General features: G+C 49.9%; 2 protein-coding genes across 2 annotated transcripts in view; one reads left to right on the forward strand and one right to left on the reverse strand.

The window, feature by feature from the left end:
- Nucleotides 1–5,598: 5,598 nt before the first annotated feature.
- On the reverse strand, nucleotides 5,599–10,912 carry pdk2a (pyruvate dehydrogenase kinase 2a). The gene is made up of 11 exons (XM_030098634.1): nucleotides 10,685–10,912; nucleotides 9,619–9,760; nucleotides 9,361–9,432; nucleotides 9,066–9,250; nucleotides 8,802–8,891; nucleotides 8,636–8,713; nucleotides 7,609–7,685; nucleotides 7,357–7,455; nucleotides 7,000–7,110; nucleotides 6,616–6,729; nucleotides 5,599–6,541 (listed from the first exon to the last, which is right to left on the reverse strand). The coding sequence occupies exons 1-11, from the start codon at nucleotides 10,800–10,802 to the stop codon at nucleotides 6,398–6,400; spliced, it is 1,230 nt and encodes a 409-aa protein (XP_029954494.1). The 5' UTR covers nucleotides 10,803–10,912; the 3' UTR covers nucleotides 5,599–6,397.
- Nucleotides 10,913–17,351: 6,439 nt separating this feature from the next.
- The window catches only part of tbkbp1 (TBK1 binding protein 1), a 42,213-nt gene continuing 36,163 nt past the window's right edge, over nucleotides 17,352–23,401 (forward strand). The window contains 1 exon segment of the mRNA XM_030098709.1: nucleotides 17,352–17,479. The gene's annotated coding sequence lies outside the window, so the exon portion shown is untranslated.

Genomic DNA, 23,401 nt, shown 5'->3' on the forward strand with positions numbered 1-23,401 from the left:
GTTGAAGAACTTCACAGAACAGAAGCCTGAACACATGAAAAAATAGATATTTTCGGTTTTTGAAGGCAGACAACAGACTGAGTTCATAAAAACTCCAATCTTTAATATTTATTTTATGCTACACACTATCCTACATGTTAGGCAGATTGAGAGAAATAATTTCCAGGATTTTGATGTTTTTATGATTTATCAATGAAAGCCTGAAGATTTTTCCAACTCGGTCAGTCTAGTGCTGCAGTACCGGTCGGCACCACTAGATGGTGTCTGGACTCCCTCCATCAGATTCTGCTTCCTCCTCAGTGGAGAAGTTTCCTTTAAAAGCAGGAAGACTTGGAATGAAGCCGCAGGATCAGAGGAAGCAGGAAGGAGAGGAGGAAGTCTGGAGTCCGAGCAGAGAGATGAGACGTTCAGACGAACGGGACGAAGACGGGGTTTACGTTTCACACTGAAAACAGCCTCAGTCGGAGGATTCTGTCCAACACACCACTAGAGGGAGCCAGCAGCGTCTCGGCTGAGCCGCCGGGCGCCAGACGCCTCAGAAACCCGAGTGGGTCCAGCCAGGGCAGATACGTGCAGCATGGGGGGGTATTTATGGGAATCACCCTCTGGTCCTGCTCCTCCTGCCAGACCGGCTCACCGCCCGGTCACCAGGTCAGAGGTCACAGAGGTCTGACCCACGTCAGCAGTCTGTCCTGTTACAGCAGGTGACTCCTCCCTGACCCTGACCCTGACCCTGACCCTGACCCTGACCCTGCCCCTGCCCCTGCCCCTGACCCTGCCCCTGCCCCTGACCCTGACCCTGACCCTGACCCTGACCCTGACCCTGACCTGACCCTGACCCTGACCCTGCCCCTGACCCTGACCCTGACCCTGACCCTGACCCTGCCCCTGCCCCTGCCCCTGCCCCTGACCCTGACCCTGACCCTGACCCTGACCCTGACCCTGACCCGACCCTGACCCTGCCCCTGCCCCTGACCCTGACCCTGACCCTGACCCTGACCCTGACCCTGACCCTGACCCGACCCTGACCCTGACCCTGCCCCTGCGGTCCACAGCCTGCTTTAAATAACAAGAAATCTCCTTTTTACATGTTTGGATTTACTGAACTCAGGATCAAGTTTCTGCTGAAAAAGATTTGCTGTTGTGACTTTATAAAGTTCAGGAAGTCCAGAGATTGGAGAGGTTCAGCGCTGCATTCATTTAACAGGGTCAGAGGTCACCGAGGACAGTTTGTCACGTTTGTGAGGGAAGCTCCTCTAAAAACACTTTGTCAAGCAGAAAATACTGGAAGCTGAAGTTACTTTGAAAAAGCTGCCAAAAGGAAGCCTCTCGGGCCGTGTAATCCTCATGAGGCCAGCTAATCTGGTTCAGGGTTTAAATAAAGACAGTTTACTGTTTTAACAGCAATGAACAGATTATAAATGTATTTCTTATTTACCATAAATTCACATTTTTATTAACTTTAATACTTCTTTACTGCATTGTAATCTCCAAATACATTACTTAAGATGGACAACAACCTGTTAATTTACTCATTGATATTAATTAACAGGGTTGGGAGGGTTACTTAAAAAATGTAATCTGGCACAATTACAAGTTACTTCTCAAAAAAATTTAATCAGTAACTTAATTACTACTAATTACTTCAATTAAAAAGCAACATACCAGATTACTTTTAGTTACTTTTAGACTACTTCACCAGTAAATATAAGAATAAAGACAAATACCGTGTGTCATCCTCGCGGCGTTTTGACGACTCTCCACACAGCAAACACACAACGCTCTGAGTGTTCTGACCTCCGCTGACCTCGCTGAGTTCAGCCCCAGTAATACCAACAACATGACCTTTGACCTCTAACCTACTGAGAATCTGACTCAGGATCAGCTCCATCAGTCCAGACTGTGTTCCTGTAGTTCTGCAGTCCAGCAGCAGAACCAGGAGCCGGACTGACAGTGTCCCGCTCTGCAATCCGTGTTTTTATCAGATATACCTGTAATCAGATTACATATTTTTAATGTATTATAACAGATTACAGTTAAATTTTTTTGTATCCTACTTACATAACGCTGTTACATGTAATCCGATACTCCCCAAACCTGTTAATTATCTATTTTGTTCTAAATATTAACTAATTTATGTAATTTAATTCCTGAATAATTCATTATTTTAATATCTACTTTGGACAAAAATAATGTAATAACAGCAAATAAAACTCACTGCTGAACATTTTAATGTATTTATTTTATTGTTGTATGAATTTTATACACAGACTGAGTAATTATTAACTGATTTATTGATCATATATTTACATGTTTTTGTTTAGTTTAAAACTGAACTTTTCTGTTCTTTCAATTAAATTCAAGTTTCTATTGTTATTTCTATTTTTGAGTTTTTCAGTATTTCATGAATTAGTATGATGGAGAAGAGCAAGTTATTATCTTTATGAACAGCTGGAACGAAACTATATTTAAACATGATTCATTTAAATGTGTTTCAGTGTTTTAGTTACTGAATAACTGATCGAACCGTAAAAGACGAGTTGTGTGGCGACGTTCCCTCCTCATCTTGTGCAGGTAAACGTCTTCAGGACAAAAGGTCGCGGGGTGACGCTCAGCGTCTCCGTGCAGAACAGCGTGTTCACGCTGTGAGTCTCAGTGTTTCTGTTGCCATGGAGATCAAGAGGAGGAGTCCTGTGGCCTCCTGGAGGTGAACACCTCCAGTCCTGGCTGCTTCAGGGCCTGCTGGGCTGGAGGAACACGGTCCTGACCCTGACCCTGACCCTGACCCTCACCCTGACCCTCACCCTGACCCTGACCCTGACCCTGACCCTGACCCTCACCCTCACCCTCACCCTGACCCTGACCCTCACCCTGACCCTGACCCTGACCCTGACCCTCACCCTGACCCTGACCCTGACCCCGACCCTCACCCTCACCCTGACCCTGACCCTGACCCTGACCCTGAACCCTGACCTCCGCCGCCTGTTTGAAGACGTGCAGTCATAATCCATCTTTGTAGCTGAAAATATTGAATCTGTAAACAAATATGGAGCCAAGGTTATGTCTTCATAGGACAGTTACTGCCACACCCTGGAGTTAGAGGTAATCTCTGGAAAACTCTGGCTAGAGGCATCTCTGGAAGATGCTCTGTAATCTGACGTTAGAGGAGGAAGAAGCTCTGTAATCTGACGTTAGAGGAGGAAGATGCTCTATAATCTGACGTTAGAGGAGGAAGATGCTCTGTAATCTGACATTAGAGGAGGAAGATGCTCTGTAATCTGACGTTAGAGGAGGAAGATGCTCTATAGTCTGACGTTAGAGGAGGAAGATGCTCTGTAATCTGACGTTAGAGGAGGAAGATGCTCTGTAATCTGACGTTAGAGGAGGAAGATGCTCTGTAATCTGACGTCAGCGCTCAGAGTTGGGTTTTTTCATGTTGCTGTCAGGAGTTTAATGAAATAGTAACTGTTGAGGCAGCAGCTTTGGATGAAGCTAGCAGTTAGCCTGACGGTGCGAGCAGGAGAGACAGCAGCTCTGCAGGATTCTCATGAAGTAACTGTAACTTTCTTCAGCAATCTCACTGATCAGCTGATCTCTGATGAAGGTTTGAGGCGATCGACTGTAAACCAGCTGCTGTGTCTCAACACACACACACACACACACACACACACACACACACACACACACACACACACACACACACACACACACACACACACACCTCTATTATTAGCCTCACACACCCCCAGACCTCCACCTACCACGAGGCCCTACGTCACCTGTTCACCATGTCACCCTGTGCCCCGCTGGGCTCGGATCCAGAACCCGACCGGCCCGGCCTCGTGCCGGTGGTACAGTGGACGTGTGACGGTTTGAGTCCGCTGGCTGAGGACGGAGCGGAAACTTCCACAGCTCCACTCTCCGTATGGCCGCGGGTTTATTTTAGCGCCTGACGGTCTGATGCCGGCTGGCACGGTGGAGCAGCGGTACAGTCGGGGTGCTGCGTTCTCCCTGACGGTCTAAAAACAGGCATGAGAGGCTGTGTGGTCTGACTGAACACAGCTGATCCATTAACAAGCACAAAACAACACCAGCTGCTCCACATGGAGTGTTCGAATCCAATAATCTGGTGTGAAAGATACTGAGGGGGTCAAAGGTCACAGTGAAGCCTCAGGGAAAGTTTCTGTTTTTCCTGAAAAGGAGATTCAAAGTGACTCCAGCAGAGATGCTCCTGTTCCTGAGACATTTCTTCACCTGGCCCACCACGACTTCTGTTTGTTCACTCACCTGCGCTAAAAGCTCGCCAACAATCTGTTCACTCCAGATTAACACAAAAAGATAATGTGAATGTCTATATACATATATATATATATATATATATATATATATATATATATATATATATATATATATATATATATGTATATATATACACATATATATGTGTGTGTATATGTGTTTATATATATATATATACATATATATGTGTATATATATATATACACACTATATATATATATATATATATATATATATATATATATATATATATATATATATATATATATATATATATATATATTCGGCTTCAACAGTCGGCTTCAGCAGGGACAACCTACTTTTGTTTGTTTTGTTGACTTTCAGAAGGCATTTGATTGGGTGAACAGAGATCTTTTACAGTACAAATTACTGAAGTATGGTATAAGTGGTAGATTATATAACGCAATTAAGTCACTAAAGCCCCTGTTGCCTGTGTTCGGATTAATGGTTTACAAACAGGCTGGTTCCCGACACCTTTTGGTGCAAAGCAGGGCGATGTCCTGTCACCCACGCTCTTCTCTCTATATATTAATGACCTTGTAGATGAAATTAAGGAAGAAAACCTTGGTATTTGTATTGATGATTTCAATTTAAGTTTGTTGTTGTATGCTGATGACATTATTTTGTTGGCAGAGAATGAAACAAATTTGCAAAAAAGGTTAAACATTTTAGGTGCATGGTGTGCATCTCGTCTATCTTACACAAACATATATAAATACAATAAATATATAAATCTCACATTTGAAATGGAACAAATACAATCTGAATATTCCTGAAACGTGTTTGTTTCAGAAAGAGACTTTAAATAGAGATACGTAACAGAACTGAGTGATCAGAGAAAAGATGGTGGTTTTACAACTGGAACGATTCCTCCGGTACTGAGAGGGAAGAAGATCGTTTGTCTCTGATGAAGACGATTACTGAGGATGAAGATGTCTGATCAGAGAAAACAAACCAAATGAACTTTTCCATTGATTTTCATCAGTATGTCCTCGCTTTGTTCAGATCTCTTCGTACTTTGTTAAAAGTCTAAAACAAATAAAAACCTGGGCTGTCGGAGTGAATCGCATTAATCGTGATTCATTCTTCAATTGTGATTAATCAAATAATTAGGCTTTTTTTGTTTAAAAACTGTATTTTTAACACAGACATTGTATTAAGTTGGTCTATATGGTGCTTTATTTTGAAAGAAAATGAAAACAGGCTGAAAACGCTCCGTTCTTAATCCCAGACCTCAGGGTTAATCCACCGACAGACGCCAAGAAGAAGACGACAAGCACCTTTTCTACTTCCTGTTTTTATTATCATCATCATCATCATCATCATCATCTGGACTATTTACAGTGTTTACAGTTCTTTCTTTCACAAAAGTGCAGCTATAAAAATAACTTTACATACTGAATGCTCCAGGCTCATTCAATACAAAAAGAAAGACACACGTGGACCCTGGCCTGGCGCTGCGGGACAAGACCCCGGACCGGACCGGACCGGACCGCCGACCGGACCGCGGCGTCCTCTGGAGGTCCCACAACCCCAGACCGGACCGCCGACCGGACCGTGGCGTCCTCTGGAGGTCCCACAACTCGTCTGAGCTGCAGGATTCTCATTAAATACTGCTTTTTTTTTTTATTTCCTGTAAATGATGCACAGAAAGCGTGGTTCACATTCAGCCTGGTCGGGAAAACGTTAGTGAAAAAGCAGAGATCCACCATGCGAAATAAAAAACAACAACAAGAACAACCACAACCATCCACTCCGTCATACTTTTGATCCGGAGACCGAGGACCGTCCGGGGAAATCCAGGAAGGAGCAGCAGGAGTGTGAGTTCAAGCAGCTTCAAGTATTCCCAAAAAAGAGAGGAGGCTTTGGGAGAATCTGCTAAGTTAAGGCCGAACAACAGGAACTTCCTGTTCGCTGAAACAAACCGTGTCCGCCGCCGCCGCCTGTTAGTCGCTGCTCTCTACGGGCCTACATTCAGAAAAGGAAAACACGGCATGCTACCGCGGGCTGACTGGCGGGGGGAGGGGCTACGCCTGGCCCCGCCCCGCCCCGGTCCCGTCCCACGGCGGCGCCGGCCTCACTTGGCCACCTTGAAGCCGCTCAGGTCCAGCGGCTCCCTGCTGGGGACGCACCAGTCGTCGGCCTCGTGGCTGACCAGGTAGTGCCGCAGCGCCGTCTTGTTGTAGACCGGGAGCCTCTCGATGGAGTCCGTGGAGAGCGCCTGGCGGGGGGGAGGGGTTAGAGGTCAGCCGGGGGTCACGGGGGTGACCGGGACGCGGCGCTCTCCGTGCTCACCTTCAGGTAGATGACGGCGTCCGTGCCGTAGCCCTCCATGGAGTACAGCTGCAGGTCGCCCTGGAAGTACTTGGCGTAGAGTCGGGAGATGGGCAGGCCGTAGCCGAAGCCCGCCTGCAGGAGGGGAGGGGCGGGGTCAGGGGTCAGGACTCTAACTGTGTGCAAATCTGTCAATCCGCCATTGTTATCGCTGAAGTTCTTGCAGGCGAGAAGGAAAAAAAGCTTTTTCCTGCTCGCCTGCAAGAACTTCCTGTTTCAGAAAGCTTCCTTCTTCCTGTGCAGACAGGAAACCGCTTTTTATTTAGTGTCAATTCTTGGATAAATTTTCACTTTTAGCAAAAATGATCCACATTTATTTGAAGCAGCAGAGAGAGGCGGTCCTACCAGCGGAGGCCGGGCGCCGTCTCCGACCTGCGGCGCCGGCGCGGTGGAGTACATGTAGCTGAACAGGTTCTCGATCCTCCGGAAGGGAACGCCGCCCCCAGTGTCGCTCACCTGGGTAGAGGAGGAGGAGGAGGAGGAGGAGGAGGAGGAGGAGGAGGAGGAGGAGGAGGAGGAGGAAGGTTCAGACTCCGAGTCTGATCCCGGTTTCAAAATAAAGTGTCGTCTAGACCAACTTTAAACATTGTCTGTGTAAAAAATAGAGTTTTCAGACTGAAAAAAGCCTCCTCCAGGGTGTGTGCGTCTGGTTTGGATGGATCTGAGCAGCTGTGTTCTGTCCCGAGTGTCCGTCCGTCTCACCTTGATGGACATGTCCTCTCCTCCCAGAGACACCAGCACCTGGACGGGCGGCAGCTCCTTCCTCTTCTCGTGCGTCTCGATCGTCGCTCTCATGGCGTTCTGCCTCACAAGCAAGAGAAAAAGGCGGTGAGGCTGGTTCCTGCTGCGCCCGGCGGCGGCGGCGGCGGTGGGCACAACAGTCCACCGCCCGGCGGTGGCGGCGGCGGCGGCAGCGGTCCACCACCCGGCGGCGGCGGCAGCGGCGTCTCGTACCTTGAAGAGCTCGAACAGCATGTGGTAGAGGTGGGACGGCACGTACACGATGCTGATGGGGTGATTCCTCTTCTTGTCTGCAAACAGAGGAGAAGACGCTTCAGGACCGGGGGTCAAAGGTCGCCGTGGTATTGCTGCTTTATCAGACGCCTCTCAGGTCCATCTGGCTCAGACCGGTCACAGGACAGAGACTCCAACCCTTCTGGAGGATCCCCTGAACCCCCTGAACCCCCTGAACCCTCTGAACCCCCTGAACCCCCTGAACCTCCTGAACCTCCTGAACCCCCTGAACCCTCTGAACCCCCTGAACCCCCTGAACCCCCTGAACCTCCTGAACCTCCTGAACGCCCTGAACCCTCTGAACCTCCTGAACCCCCCTGAACCCTCTGAACTCCCTGAACCCCCCTGAACCCCCTGAACCCCCTGAACCCCCTGAACCCTCTGAACCCCCTGAACCCCCTGAACCTCCTGAACCCTCTGAACCTCCTGAACCCCCCTGAACCCTCTGAACTCCCTGAACCCCCTGAACCCCCTGAACCCCCTGAACCCCCTGAACCCCCCTGAACCCTCTGAACCCCCCTGAACCCTCTGAACTCCCTGAACCCCCTGAACCCCCTGAACCCCCCTGAACCCTCTGAACCCCCCTGAACCCTCTGAACTCCCTGAACCCCCCTGAACCCCCTGAACCCTCTGAACCCCCCTGAACCTCCTGAACCCCCCTGAACCCTCTGAACCCCCCTGAACCCCCTGAACCCCCTGAACCCCCCTGAACCCTCTGAACTCCCTGAACCCCCCTGAACCCCTGAACCTCCTGAACCTCCTGAACCCCCTGAACCCTCTGAACCCCCCTGAACCCTCTGAACCCCCTGAACCCTCTGAACCCCCTGAACCTCCTGAACCCCCTGAACCCCCTGAACCCCCTGAACCCCCTGAACCCTCTGAACCTCCTGAACCCCCTGAACCCCCTGAACCCCCTGGCAGGGCGTTCAAACGTCTCTGTCCCTCCCGGAGCGGAACCGGAGCTTACGGTTGATCTCCTGCAGGACCAGGTCTGGCGAGCGCAGGTAGTACTGGTCACACAGGCTCTTGGCGCTGTGGAAGGCGTCTGGAGGAGAGAGGGAGGAGAGCGAGCAGTCAGAGGAGCAGCAGCGACGGAGGGAACGGCGCCGGGAAGCGATCCGGCGGCGCCTCACCCTGGACGACGTCGGCCACCTGGCACTGCGGGTCGATGCTGCCGATGGTGTTGGGGTGGACGGGGTTGGTGGTGCCGTCGAAGATCAGAGCTGCAAAACAACAACAACAACAACCTGATCGACACGGCAACTGAACGCATCAGCGGGTCTGCATGTTCTCCCTGAGCCTGTGTGGAAATTTGGGGAAACTTTTAATGAGTCATTAAAAAGACTCGTCCTCCTGCAGAACAAAGCGCCGCGCCGCTCAGCCGGCCGGCGACTCACTGTGCTGGTTGATGAGCATCCGGATGGAGATGCGGCTGATGTAGAAGCGGTCCAGGAAGTACTGGATGTTCTGGTTGGTGCCGACGTCCTGCGGGAAGACCTCCTTGTACTGGATGACGCCCTGGGCCATGGTGGGAACCACGTCGTTGTGCCGGTTCCTGATGGTCACCAGAGCGTCCACGAACCTGGAGGGGAAGGAGGGGAAGGAGCAGACGGAGCGGCGGTCAGAGACGCCGCGGGGCGGGGCGGGGCGGGGCGGGGCGGGGCGAGGCGGCGCCACCCGGAGGACACTCACTCGCCCAGGACTCTGTGGTCGTCGGGGTTCTTGTCCAGGAACTCCAGGATCTCCATCAGACTCTGGATGTACCTGGAAGCGGAGAACCGCAGATCAGCCAGGATGTTTTGAGCAGCGCTGCAGAAAACTGGGACAAAGTTCAGCGGCTGCCTCCCCCCCCCCCCCCCCCCCCCCCCCCCCCCCCGCCGGCTGGCCGGCGTACAACTCGGTCAAAGGGCGCGGCGCCGGTTCAGAGCGGGAGAGGCCGTAAACACCCACCAGCTCTGCACCGTCTGCACGGACGGCGTGGCGAGCAGCCGGTCCGGCAGCAGGTTGATCTCCTTCAGGATGTTGGACAGCCGGACAGGAAGCTCCTGCCTCAGGAACACGAAGGACGTCTTCTCACAGGCGTTGATGGAGCCTGCAGCACGAAAACCAGCTTTTAACAACCAAACGCACATCTTAGAACCCCTCAGTCTCCTGAAGGACGCAGGAACATGTGGAATATAGCTCTGACCAAAACATTACAGCCAAAACATTACAGCCAAAACATTACAGCCTTTATCAGGAAAAGAAGCTCGTTGAGTAACTTCACAGGACGCCACACTTCCTTCAGATAAGACAACAAAACAGCAGCCGTCACCCTGCTGGACGCCTGCTCAGCAAAAACATCGTCCTGCAGGAGCTTTACCACATTCAGCCACGTTATAGTTCACCTTTCAGACACACACACACACACACACACACACACACACACACATAAATAGCATTCCATTCCAATAGCATTCCAAAACACACACACACTATATTCCATTTAGACACGTTTTAAATGTGTAAAAATGTGGGGATTTCAGTGTTTTCTCACATTTCACACAGATCTGGTTGTTTCTGTTGACAGTTGAAACCTTTAAAAGCCTCAGCTGAAAACTGACCCTGAAACACCCTTGAGAAATACTTCAGAGGAGAAGTTCTACATTTTTATTTGTTTTTTCGTGGCTTTTAAAGAGTTAAATGCCTCTTTGTCAGGTTTATATCGACAGGATTGAATTATATTTTGAATCGACTGATTTCCCCTGTCAGATGTTGAGACCAGCTCTCCATAGAGAAAGCCTGAGGGGGTGTTTGGGGTGTTTGGGGTGTTTTGGGGTGACACCGCCCCCCCCCCCCCCTCCCTCGTCCCCGGTGCGGCCCGGGCTGATGCAACCCTCCAGCCTGCAGCTGCAGCAGCCGTTCGGCCTCCGGGTTCTGCTCAGACCCGCCCCGCTGGACCCTCCAATCCCCCCCCCGGTCCGTCCAGCCGCGGCTCCGCGTTACATAACGAGATAACGAGTAACGAGCCACTCACCGAAATCCAGGAACTGCTTCATGGACAGCGGCGACGGGGAGAACTTGGAGAAGTGCTCGATGTGTTTGGGGGCGCTGGCCAGGGCCGCGTTCTTCATGATGAACCTCACGAACTTCATGGCGGCCGAGAGGAAATAAAACCGATAAAAACGGGGGGAGAGGCTCCTCTGCTCCGGTCTGCGCCTTCCCAGCAGACCCCGCTGCTTCTGACCACAACCTGTTTACTGCTGCGGGGAGCGGGAGGCGGCGGCGCGAGCCGCAGCGCAGCAGCCAATAGGAACGCGGGCTGTTTTATTTACCTCCCGAACGGGCCAATCAGAGAGAGCGGGGGGCGGGGCCGTGATCGGATGGATCAGATGAACCGGATCTGGGATTCAATCAGACCGTTTCTGAAAATGAAGGTGGAGGAAAAGACAGTTTTCAGATTTTACTCAAAATTAAACAGTTTCAGCACAAAATAATGAATAAACTGATTTGTTTTGGATTATGAGTGTCTGTTGTACAAGGAAAACCAGTATATAAGGTTGTATAAGCAGACATGCGTAGATGCAAATGTATATTTGTATATTTATATTATCATAATGCACGGATTGATGAAGCATCCCAGAAAAGACAACTGCGTGCAGCTGTAAATACTGGCAAAAAGGGGGTGGGCGCTTAACAAATCTGACTTCTTCCCACTGCCTGTCCAGCTTCTTGGTTTTTTTTTTTGTTTGTTTTTTTGGGTTTTTTTTTTCTTTCTTTCTTCCTTCTTTTTTGTGTTGAAATATTGGCAAAGTACTTTTTATAACATGTACTAACTTTACTTTGTAAAAGCTCGAAATAAATTCATCATCATCATCATCATCATCATCATCATCATTAAAGGAACAAATAATAAAACACGTATTCACACCAGAAAAACACAATGCAAAGTTTGTCTCATTCAGAACTGGCTGAGATTTAAGGTGTTTTTTATTTACACACATCATATGGAGTTATTACACTGCGATGATAATAATAAAGCAGTAAAGTCGAAGGAATAAGCAGGAAAGGCCGCGGTTTTTAATCTGAACACGTTTTCAGGATATACTGTTTTGGATATTAGACATTTCACGGAGATCCTGATTGGTTCAGCTTTTTAACTTACATTTTAAAATCTTGCTGCACTCTTTTCTTGCCTACTTTCTATTTTTTGTTACGTTTATTCTTCGTTGGGGTGATTGATTTTGTTCATATTTTCTTTTTTCAAATTCTGGGTGATATAGATCGCACTTATATACTTACTTAGCATTTTGTACCGTGCATGAACAGAGCCCAACATGCTTCGCACTGCATGATCACGTTCACCCATTCACACACACATTCACACACCAGCGGGGGCGGCTGCCATGCAAGGCGCTCTGTCCGTCCACTGGGAGCAGTTCGGGGTTCAGTGTCTTGCTCAAGGACACTTCGGCACATGGGCGGGGGAGATGGAGAATCAACCAACAACCTCCCAACTGTAAAACTCGGGCTCTACCAGCCGAGCCGCAGCCGCCCTGTATTTATCTTATTTTCAGTGTTTATTGGTGCAAAAAAGTAAAAACTGGAAAAAGGGACCTTTCACCGTTGTGAGCGTTTCTCCAGAGGGATCCTCGTGTCTCCGTGTGGAGACACCATGTGGAGACCCTGTGTGGAGACGCCGTCTCGTCTGGACTGGATTATGAAACACTCCTGCTGGATCTGGACATCTGCTGCTGTCCTCCGGCCTCCGGCTGGCCCGCGGATCCCGAGCCGGCCTGCCAGGACTCGCTCTCCGGTCGACCTCGAAGGAATCGCATTAGTGAGCCGGACCGTCCACGCTCACGTCTCCGTTCCCTGGACGACGACAGAATGGACACATGTCCTCCTGAACACACCAGAGACAACCTGCTCCACTCAGTGAAAGGCAGATTAAATCATTTTCATCAACATCACGTTTAATATACCTCTAAGACAGAAGGGATCTGGTGTTAGAGGAGGAAGACGCTCTGTAATAAGTCGAGAAGAAATTAGCATTTACCTGAGCTTGATAACTCTAATCTCTGACTGTGAATACAAGGTAATGCTGATGCTGATGGTATCTATCCTGCTGCTTGAAGAGAAACTGAACTATTCCAGGATTTTTTGGACATTTTGAAACTGACAATTAATTCAAAATGTTTAACTTAGCAAATGCAGAACAAGAAGGAGACACTTCTTATAACTGAAAACCTCTTTAAATAAAGTTATTAAAAAAAAGGAGACGCTCCCTGTGCGAGGAAGACGGAGGAGTGAACATCGTCAGATGGATATTCGCTGCTCTGAAGGAGTGAAATGTTCTGTTTTGAATACGCAGCTTATAAAACATGCAGGCTAAAGACTCCCAGGAGCCAGGGGTTGGAAAACACTGAGTCGCAGCATGAACACTTCCTGTAACGCGGCTAAAACCAAACAGCGAGAGGCGCTGCAGTTTGGAGTCAGGTGTGTGACCTCGGGGGAGTCGGCCTCCTGGAGGTTACACAACCCGACGCCGCCTGCCGGACAGACGTTCACCCTCTGTGAATGAGTGAGGGAGTGAACGGACGCCGCTGAAGAGAAAGGCCTCGTCAGGAACACGGCGTCCCGTCAGCCCCGTTACATAACAGACCGCTGTGTCAGTACAGCAGGGATTGTCCTGATAACACCCCGCACACACACACACACACACACCACACACACACACACACACACACCACACACACCACAACACACCACACACACACACACATACACACCCCACCCTAAACTGACATTCTTTATGGGAAGAGATGAAGAAGTTCTCAGGTGGAACATGTGGGTTTCTTCACACTGACCAGCTGAGGGGAATCTGGGCTTTTCAAAATAAAAGCAGACATTGCTCTCAGAAACCTCAGGTTCAGGTCTGACTTTAGGTTCAGGTCTGGCCCCAGGTTCAGGTCTGACTTTAGGTTCAGGTCTGGCCCCAGGTTCAGGTCTGGCTCCAGGTTCAGGTCTGGCTCCAGGTTCAGGTCTGACTTTAGGTTCAGGTCTGGCTCCAGGTTCAGGTCTGGCTCCAGGTTCAGGTCTGGCTCCAGGTTCAGGTCTGGCTCCAGGTTCAGGTCTGGCTCCAGGTTCAGGTCTGGCCCCAGGTTCAGGTCTGGCTCCAGGTTCAGGTCTGGCTCCAGGTTCAGGTCTGGCTAGTTTCTCCTCTTCCGACAGTCATGAAGGACCGAGCATCGCCGAGGATCACTCCACTCATGAAGCTCTGAGGCGAAGCGCTGCTGCAGATGGTTAAATGATTAAACCGGAGCAGTCAGGAGCCGGTTCGATGCCGGGAGGTGGCTTCAGCTCCGGTTCACTGCTCCTGGATTCCAGCGTTGCTGGGGAGGCGGAGCCACGAGGATTCAGGGTTGTTGTTTCCGTTGCAGTGGCTGCTGGGATGTGGTGAAGCGACGTGTGTTTGTTTCTGCACGGCGGACCGGGCCCAGGCCTGTCCTGCCTCAGAGCCGGCCGGTTCCACTGGGACAGATCAGAACCTGTCGTCTGCAGAGGTCAAGAGGTCACGTGAACTGGAGCGTCGCTGCAGATGCTGAAGGTCTCGTTTCCACGACGACGATTTCCAGTGAAATACAAAACTTTCGTTGCTTTCTGAGTGTTTAAGCAACAAGACTGAGACAGAAAGAGACTTTATTAATCCAGAGGCAAATTCAAGTCCAGTTTCACGACAAAAACAACCAACAGCGCCCGCCAGTGGTCCGGTGTGAAAACTACAGCGTTTTCAGAACGCTGCTGCTGAAAAGCAAAAAGCAAAAGCGAAGCGTTTCTCTTCAACTGTTTTGAGTAAACGAGGCCAAAAAACCGGCGTGGGAGACACGAGGACGGCGGTGACAGGGTGGAGGGGGCTCGGCAGGGTGGAGGAGGGGGTCTGGACGGGGGCTGGACGGGGGCCGGACCCCCCTGGTATTTTTCCGCTCCCCGCCAGCCTGCCGTCCTGCCAGCAGCTCCTCGCTGTCAACAAGCAGCCGAGCGGGCCGGGGACCAGTGTTTGGACACGCTGTCAGTGTCAGGATTTAGGCAGGGACGTAAACATCCACAGGGAAAATCCCCCCCCCCCCCCCCCCCCCCCCCCCCAGGAGCCAGGGGAGCTGTTGATGACCCATTTGGCAGAAGTGAGGTTGCTTCAGTCAGGAGCTGCTTTTAACCTTCACTGCCTCCAGCCTGACCTTTGACCCGATTCAGCTTTGAACTAACCGGGGGGGGGGGGGGGGGGGGGGGCGCTGAAAACAGGCCCTCTTCAGTCCTGCCTCATGTCTCCAGGCTGTGGTGTCAGCAGTGGGCTGATGCGCCCCCCTGCTGGGGGGAAGCGCTGCTACAGCGACAGAGGCAGAGCAGAGGAAACCCCGTGGCGAGCCGTGGAGCAGCGTGTGGCTCACACTGTCTTCCTCCGGGGTTTGGACCTGTTACCTCCTGAAGGGACTGAGTCTGGCCCTCACAGGGTGTTTCCTGCAGGGACCCCGGCGGCCCCCCGGCGGCCTCCAGCAGCCCCCCGGCGGCCCCCGGCGGCCCCCCAGCGGCCCCCGGCGGCCCCCCAGCGGCCCCCAGCGGCCCCCGGCGGCCCCCCGGCGGCCCCCCAGCGGCCTCCAGCTGCAGCAGCAGTGTTTGGTCTGGAACCCTGAGGCTGAGCGCTGAGACGTGGCAGCAGAGCAGAGCTGTCCCACTTCCGCCCTGACTCCTGCCTCCTGATCTCCATCCGAGCTATTTTTGGTCCCCAGCTGTGGACCCGCCGCCGTCAGAGCAGCGAAGACCCAGAACAAGAAAACCTTCATGTGGCTTTGATTTCAGAGAGCTGAGAACGGGAATCGAACCAGGAGACCTCCAGCCACCAGAGTGCTCCAGGGTTTCATACCTGAAGTTTGCACATTATCCCTGAGCACTACCTGTGAACACATGAGTGGATGAATGAGTGAATAACACACGCTCAGGGGGAACATGCAAATCACACACAGGTCCAAGAGCCTGGACTCAAACCGGGGATTTCTCACTGAGGCAGGACTACGAACCACTACCCCACCAGCTCCCGTGACGGATCCGATCGTTTTATTGTTTATGATGGAAAATTATTTTTTCTTCAGCAGAAACGAAACAATCTGGAACATTTTTCTCTGCTGAATTTCATGTCGCTGCTCCACCCGCTGCTCCACCTGCTGCTCCACCCACTGCTCCACCCACTGCTCCACCCGCTGCTCCACCTGCTGCTCCACCCGCTGCTCCACCCACTGCTCCACCCACTGCTCCACCCGCTGCTCCACCCGCTCCACCCACTGCTCCACCCGCTGCTCCACCCGCTCCACCCACTGCTCCACCCGCTGCTCCACCCACTGCTCCACCCGCTGCTCCACCCACTGCTCCGCCTGCTGCTCCACCCGCTGCTCCACCCGCTGCTCCACCCGCTGCTCCGCCTGCTGCTCCACCTGCTGCTCCACCCGCTGCTCCACCCACTGCTCCACCATGTGGATCAGGACGATGAGGACTGGCTTCACAAATTAATTAATTGCTCATAGATTAATCAGCTGATTGGATGAGAAACACTCATTTTGACACTAAAATTTGATGTTTGATACAAAATGCTAATTTAATATTGAACAGATCAAATAAAGTAAAAAACACTGATGTTACTGAAAGTGTTCGATAATTCTACCTTTAAATAAAGTAACAAAAAATATATTTGAAAACACTGGAAAAGAGAAAACTCCCTGAAACTGAACGGTTGTTCCATCCATGCATTGACTCAGAGCCCCCTGTAGGGGGCGCGCTCCCCACTTTTAGCACCACTGGATGAAATTGAACAGATGAATAAAAATCAAGATTCAAGAATAAAAATCCGCGCTTCATGGTGTCACAATATGAAATGATGAAGATGAATGAGGACAAAAGATAAACGGTGAAAATCCTCCCGAGGCTCCGTCAGACGAAGGGAAACGAAACTTTGCTGTTTTCGAAGTGATTTCCTCTCAAATGGAAGTTTACACTGTTCTCTGCAGTGTGTGTGTGTCCCCTCTCTCTCTCTCTCTCTCACACACACACACACACACACACACACACCTACACACACACACACACACACACACACACACCTACACACACACACACACACACACACACCACACTCCGCTCTCCTCAGTGTGTTCTTGTGGCCTGAAGAGGAAACTGTTGAACTATTTCCTATAAATACTTCAGTGCGTTGAAAAAAAAAACCTCTTGACGGACCTGCTGTGCGCGAGCAGCAGACCAGAGACGTTATTGTTTGTTTGTTGTTTGTTTGTTTGTTTGTTTGTTTGTTTGTTTGTTTGTTTGTTTGTTTCGTTGTGTTTTTGGAGGACGGATCAGCTGATCAGCTCTGGCTCGGTTCCTGAAGCATGCGGGGTGACTCAGGCAGAGATGTTCCCGTTAAAAGCTATTCCCGCGACATCCTCCTCATCCTCATCATCATCATCATCATCATCATCACCTTCATCATCCTCCTCATCCTCCTCTTCCTCATCCCACTCCGCTGGAGCTCCGGTGGCGCTCGGTCCTGCTCGGCAGCAGCTCCGTGCTGATTAACCGGAGCGGAGAGGAGGAGGAGGAGGAGGAGGAGGAGGAGGAAGGCTGGAGCGCGCGGACAGCCACCCAGCAGCTCACATCAGAGACCCAGCAGGCTGCAGACCCGGACCCGGACCCGGACGCGGACCGGGAGCCGGACCGGGAGCCGGACCCCGCGGCTCCACCCGCCACCCTCCACACGCGATGGCATCCGTGGATCGATCATCCGGAGCGCGTGAGTTGTCCTCATCCCCTCTCTCTCTCTCTCTCTCTCGTGCGTGTGTGTGTGTGTGTGTGTGTGTGTGTGTGTGTGTGTGTGTGTGTGTGAGGCTCAGCCATGTTTCACACCGGGCCAAACAGCAGCTCCGCTGTCGAGCAGCCTCCTGCCTGACGGGCTCGTTTGTTTCGCCGCTGATGCGCGGATCGTCTTAAAGGAGACGTGCATGTGTGCGTGCGTGCGTGTTTGTTTGTTTGCGTGCACGCGCAACATCAGCACCACACAGAGCGATGCCCTGCACGGCCGCAGGCAGCCTCCAGCTGGAGCCCCGAGCCGGAGCGAGGCGGCGGCGGCGGCGGCGGCGGCGGAGCAGCGTGTGGGCCGGGGGCCGGACGGGGGCCGGACGGGGGCTGGGTGGGGGCCGGGGCCGGAGACCGACACACACGCACAGCTCAGGACCGACACACACACACACACACACAGCTCAGGACAGGTTCACCAGACCAAACCTGGACTCTGAATGATCCAGATTCACCAGAATCTAGAAACGAGAAGAGTTTTCCTCGTGTGTGTGTGTGTGTGTGTGTGTGTGTGTGTGTGTGTGTGTGTGTGTGTGTGTGTGAGAGGAAAGAAGTGATTCTTACATAAAGAGATGAAGGATGGAGCACGCAGCCCGTCCTCTGCTCTGGAAGTCGTTCTGGATGTGACTGAACTGAAGAGTTAAAATCTGCTCAGCCTCAAGTTAAAGTCCTCCAACCTCTAAATATATCCGCCGAGTCGGCAGCAGCGCTTCAGTCCATCTGAAATGTCTCCAGTCGAAGCTCGTCTGGATAAAAATAACCGCAGAGATGAAGCAGGGATGAATTCTTGTTGTTTTAGATGCAGAATGAACGTTACAGGTAAAAACCTGCTGGGGGAGGGTTTCACTGCTGTGACCTCTGCTGACCTCTGACCTCTGATGTTCTGGACCGATGGAGTCACTCTGGGGCCAATAAACACAAACTTTAGAAGTGGGTTATGACCAGATCAGTGATGGATCAGACTGGAGCTGCAGAAGCAGCGGCGTGACTGCAGACCAGTGTGTGGTTGGTTGTGTGTTTAGGTGTGTGGTTGGTTGTGTGTTTAGGTGTGTGTTTGGTTGTGTCCTGCCTGGAAATCGTCAGAGGGATCGTCTCACGATCGTCTCACGATCGGCCCAGCGTTGGTTCATGACTGATGCCGTTTGGACGGTTCTCTGCTCTGAATGAACTGATCTCAGTGAATCTGGATACAGACAGAAACACTTTGAATCACCAGAGAAGCAACGTTTCATCAACCGCCGTGGAAAACATGGTGACCGCTGCGTGACTCACTTCAATGTGGACAAAGAGTTAAAAACATGAGACAAAACCTGAAATCATTCTTCCACATAATTTGGATAACAGTTGAAGGTAAATGAAGCAGGTTATCGTCTGTTTGAGTGCAGAAAAAACATCAAACTTCTGTTGAAATCTAGGTGATCTTCAGGTTTACTGGTGCTTCAAAAACACATTTCTCACATAAACTTGACTGTAGATGCTGAAAACTTTTCAACACGACAGGATTTTCTGCAGAGATTCAGATGTCTGTGGTTTAAACACAATTTAAAAACCAAACGAAACAAGGAAACTAAAATGAAGCTGAAGAAAAGTAAAGCAGTGATTTCAGCTGGAGCTCCGATCTGAGTTCATTCATTTGGCTGAAAGTGAGTCTGAAAATATCAAAATACTAAATAATCTCAGAGAAAATTCATTTATATAGAAGAAACACCAGCAAACGGGAAACATTCTTCAACGAAATGTGATTAAAATTTAGAAAACAAACGTCTTGACCTGAGTTTGAGGTGTTTTCAGTTTGAATCCAGCAGAGAGTCTGGCTGTGGCTCAGAGGTCAGAGGTCGCTTGAGGCTTCTCCAGCTTCACACTGCAGCGCTCGTCTCTGAGGACGCTCTCCTTCCGGAGGACGCTCTCCTCCCTGAGGACGCTGTCCTCTGAGGACGCTCTCCTTCCTGAGGACACTCTTCTGTCTGAGGACGGCTGCTCGGCCCGGCCGGGTCCACGCCTGCTTTTACCCGCCATCATCAGGTTTTCACTTCTATCTGCTGCTGCATGATGAACTGTGTGTCTGTGTGTGTGTGTGTGTGTGTGTGTGTGTGTGTGTGTGTGTGTGTGGCGGACCTGATGCTCAAAGGGTCGAGTGTCCCTCAGAAATGATTAGATTCCATTCAAGGACACCGACACGAACCAATTCATGTGGAGATGACACACACACACACACACACACACACACACACACACACACACACACACACACACACACACACACACACACCTTTCAGCGGTTTGCTTCATCTGTGATGATGATGAGAGTTTTATTCTGCTGTGTGGTTCCAGCTGACCATGAGGGGCGGCGGACGTCCAGGAGTAATGTAGCTGAAGTGTGTGTGTGTGTGTGTGTGTGTGTGTGTGTGTGTGTGTGTGTGTGTGTGTGTGTTTCCTGTGGAACAAATCAGCTGGCAGAGGCGAGCGGGAAGCGCAGCTGTGGCGCGATGTGCTCGGCGTTCTGGGCGAAGCTGCAGAACATGAATCGTGAGTCGGGCTGAGCTGCGTGGATCTAATCCGCTGACAGAACCGTGGAAGCGAGGAGGGCAGGAGTCCAACCAGCCATCCAAACATCAATTACAAACATTCAAATCATCATTTAAAACACCAAAACGATGCAGTGACAGTAGAATCTGCCCCTCAGCGTTTCCCTCCGGTTCCTGATAAGAGCTTAACTGTTAATTGATAACGTGACTAAACGAGACCACATGAACTATTTCAACAAGTCATTTTATTTTAATTTTGCTTCAGATATAAAAAATGGTGCAACACCCTGTTGTCAATCTGATAATTCAGTGAATAAATTATTTAAAGAGTATTTACTCGTAGTTGTTGACCAGAGAAGGTTCACAGCTCGGCTCTTGGTTCCGGAGCGTTTACTGTTTGAATGTTCGGCTCATCTTAGTCCAGCAGCCGGGCTGCTCAAACAGCCTTATTAACCTGAATAAATAAACTTTGTTGTTTTTATCAGAGTATACATGACAGGAAAAACCCACACAGGCACAGGGAGAACATGCAAACTGCACACACTCAGCTGGACTCGGACCGCCGACACTCGGACTGCGATCACTGCTGCTGCTGCTCCACGAGGAGCGTTGTCACTGAAACGGCTTTTCTGCTGATGAAATAGTAAATTGTGTGTAAATGCTAAATATTTCCTCAGCAGGGATCTTCAGCCCGAACTCCACTCTGACGATGTTGAGCTGAATTATGCAGAACGCTGAAAGTTCTCCGCCTCATCAATAAGTGAATGAATGAAATCCTGTCTGTGGATTTCTGCACAGTCACAGACACACTCGGAAGAAACTAACAAAAAAGCAAAGCTTGTGCTGACAGCATGAAGCAGAGTCTGCTTCAAATCGTGAAAACCTCTGCAGTGTTTTTGAAGGAGGAGGAGTGTTTCCCTGCGTTGCTGCTGTTTGGTGGTGGGAGGCGTTTCCTCAGCTGGCTCAACGTGACTTTTCCTGTCGACTTTCTGATGGTATTTCCTGTGTTTTTGCTGCTTCGCAGTTCTTGCTATCATTTTGGAGTTCTTTGTTTTTCCTAACAGATCTAGTTTAAAATACATATTTATGTGCTTGAACGTGTTTGATACTGATCCAGTGGCATGAATGAACTTTTTGACAACAATGTCCGTTTCCACGGAGCCAGAGGATTTCCTTTCCAGAAAGCTGTGTTTTCTGTGGCCGTTGTTTTGTAAACGGACAAACATCGCCGAGTTGATGTGAGCAGACGGAGCTCTTCACGCCCTGGAAGCTACATGCTGCATCTTCAGAACGAGGGAACTTCATGTTCTCCCTCCTCTGAGTGAAGAGCTGCTTTGTGTTTTCTGCTTCTTTTTAAAGCGGCCCAGAGTTCAAACCCCCCAGCTCTTCTCCCTCCTCCCTTCAAAACAAGTTTTCCTTCATGGACATCAGAGTGTATCCAGTGTATCAAGCCAGGCTGTAGTGCTCCATGTTCTCCCTGCTCCGGTCCTTCTGGACCGTGTCCGACTGTGTTGTATCAGCTCATGTTGTGTATTTTTTCGTGACGTGTCGCATCGTCACAGCAAAGCAAACAAAATGAGAGAAAATGAGACATGATTATATTTTCACGGCTGAACTCCGTCATCATCATCTCTCCTGCTCATCCCACAAATGCATGTTGCTGACGAACATGGCTGCATTTCAAAGAGAACAGATCGTTCAGCGGTAAACGCTGACCGACAATATCTGCTATCAACAAAACATGAGCTTCTTTACATTTTGCGTGTCGTCTGATGTTCTTGATGTTTGTCGGTTGGAAGAACATCAGTTCTACTCTGGAAACCACATGACCTCTGACCCGACCTGGAGGGTTTCTGCTGCAGGTTATCCAGCAGATCAAGTGGAATCCGTCATGCTGGGGTCGGAGGATCCGACGTCGGGTCGACCTGATAAAATTTCCGTGAGAAGATGAACTCTGAAGAACTGATTCCTGCTTTCTTTAATCTGAATCCTGAACGCCCCCAAGGCCAGATGGGCCATGCAGTGCGTGCATGTGTGTGTGTGTGTGTGTATACACATTTTGCCTTTAAATATATATATCCTATTTTTAGCTCTACCTAACTGCAGGCATTCATGTTGCTCTTCATCTCATCTGTCAGGACTGGAGTCCAGGACCACACACTGACTAACCTGCTGTGTTCTATCATATTGGTCCATGTTCTGATGGCAAAAGTAAAGTCAATGAAGGTGATATATGAAGCACTGTTCACAGATAAAATCACAAAGTTCTGTACAGAACAAGGTGAAAAGGCAAAGTTTTACATTTCATAGATTTCACTGGTGACATATTGAGCTAAAACCTCCCAAAAAATCAGATTCTGTGTCATTTCATATCGTATATCACGCTGTATCGTATCACATTGTATCATATCGCATCGCATCATGTCGTATTGTATCGCATCATGTTGTATCATATCGTATCAAGTTGTATCGTATCGTGTTGTATTGCATCGTACCGAAACGTGTCATGTCGTATCGTATTGCATTGCATCGTATCTTATCGTACCGTATCATGTTGTATCATATCGTATCGTGTCAAATCGTATTGCACCGTACCGTATCGCATCGTACTGTATCGTGTTGTATCGTATCGTATCGTACCGCATCGTATCATGTCGTGTCGTATCGTATCGCATCGTATCGTACCGTATCATGTTGTATCGTATCGTGTTGTATCATATCGTATCATGTCATATCGTATTGCACCGCATCGTATCGTACTGTATCATATTGTATCGTATCACATCGCATCGTATCATGTCGTATCGTATCGTATCGTATCGTATCGTATCGTATCGTATCGTATCGTATCGTATCATATCGTATCGTATGGCTTCGCATCATATCATGAAATATCATCACCATCACTTCCATCTCATCTCAGATCGTTTCGGCTTCACAAACTGAAAATGTCATTTTGATTCGGCGCCATCGCTTCACTGAAATCTCTGTGTTATAAAGTTTATCTTTGTGAGCTGACAGATGGATGAAATAAATGTGAAGCTAAGGGTTACCGGATCGCTTCATAACCTGAAAATAATAGATGCTGACACACTGATCATGAACGGCTTTAACGTTTTATACGGTGAAGTGATTGTAGCTGCAGCAGGACTGGGGCTCAGCGGCCAGCGTTGCCTCATATAGTGATTGTTGTTGAAGGTATTAAAGTTAGCTTTGGTATTTTAAATCAGCAGCATGTGGCGTCACTCGCAGAAGCTCCAGTTTCATTGATCCAGCAGCACAGACGTAGTCTGAATCTTGTCATATTTGATATTATGTAGTTGGTAACTGATTTT

The sequence above is a fragment of the Salarias fasciatus genome, chromosome 8, assembly GCF_902148845.1.
Source record: "Salarias fasciatus chromosome 8, fSalaFa1.1, whole genome shotgun sequence".
Taxonomy (NCBI): domain Eukaryota; kingdom Metazoa; phylum Chordata; class Actinopteri; order Blenniiformes; family Blenniidae; genus Salarias; species Salarias fasciatus.

Bases quoted from the DNA above. Each gene is read 5' to 3' on its own strand.
- pdk2a (XM_030098634.1), bottom strand. From the start codon at position 10,802: ATGAAGTTCGTGAGGTTCATCATGAAGAACGCGGCCCTGGCCAGCGCC. The intron at 9,433-9,618 runs GTGGGTGTTTAC...CTCCGCTTCCAG, and splicing joins GTGCAGACGGTGCAGAGCTG to GTACATCCAGAGTCTGATGG. The intron at 7,686-8,635 runs GTAAGCTCCGGT...CTCTGTTTGCAG, and splicing joins GGTCCTGCAGGAGATCAACC to ACAAGAAGAGGAATCACCCC.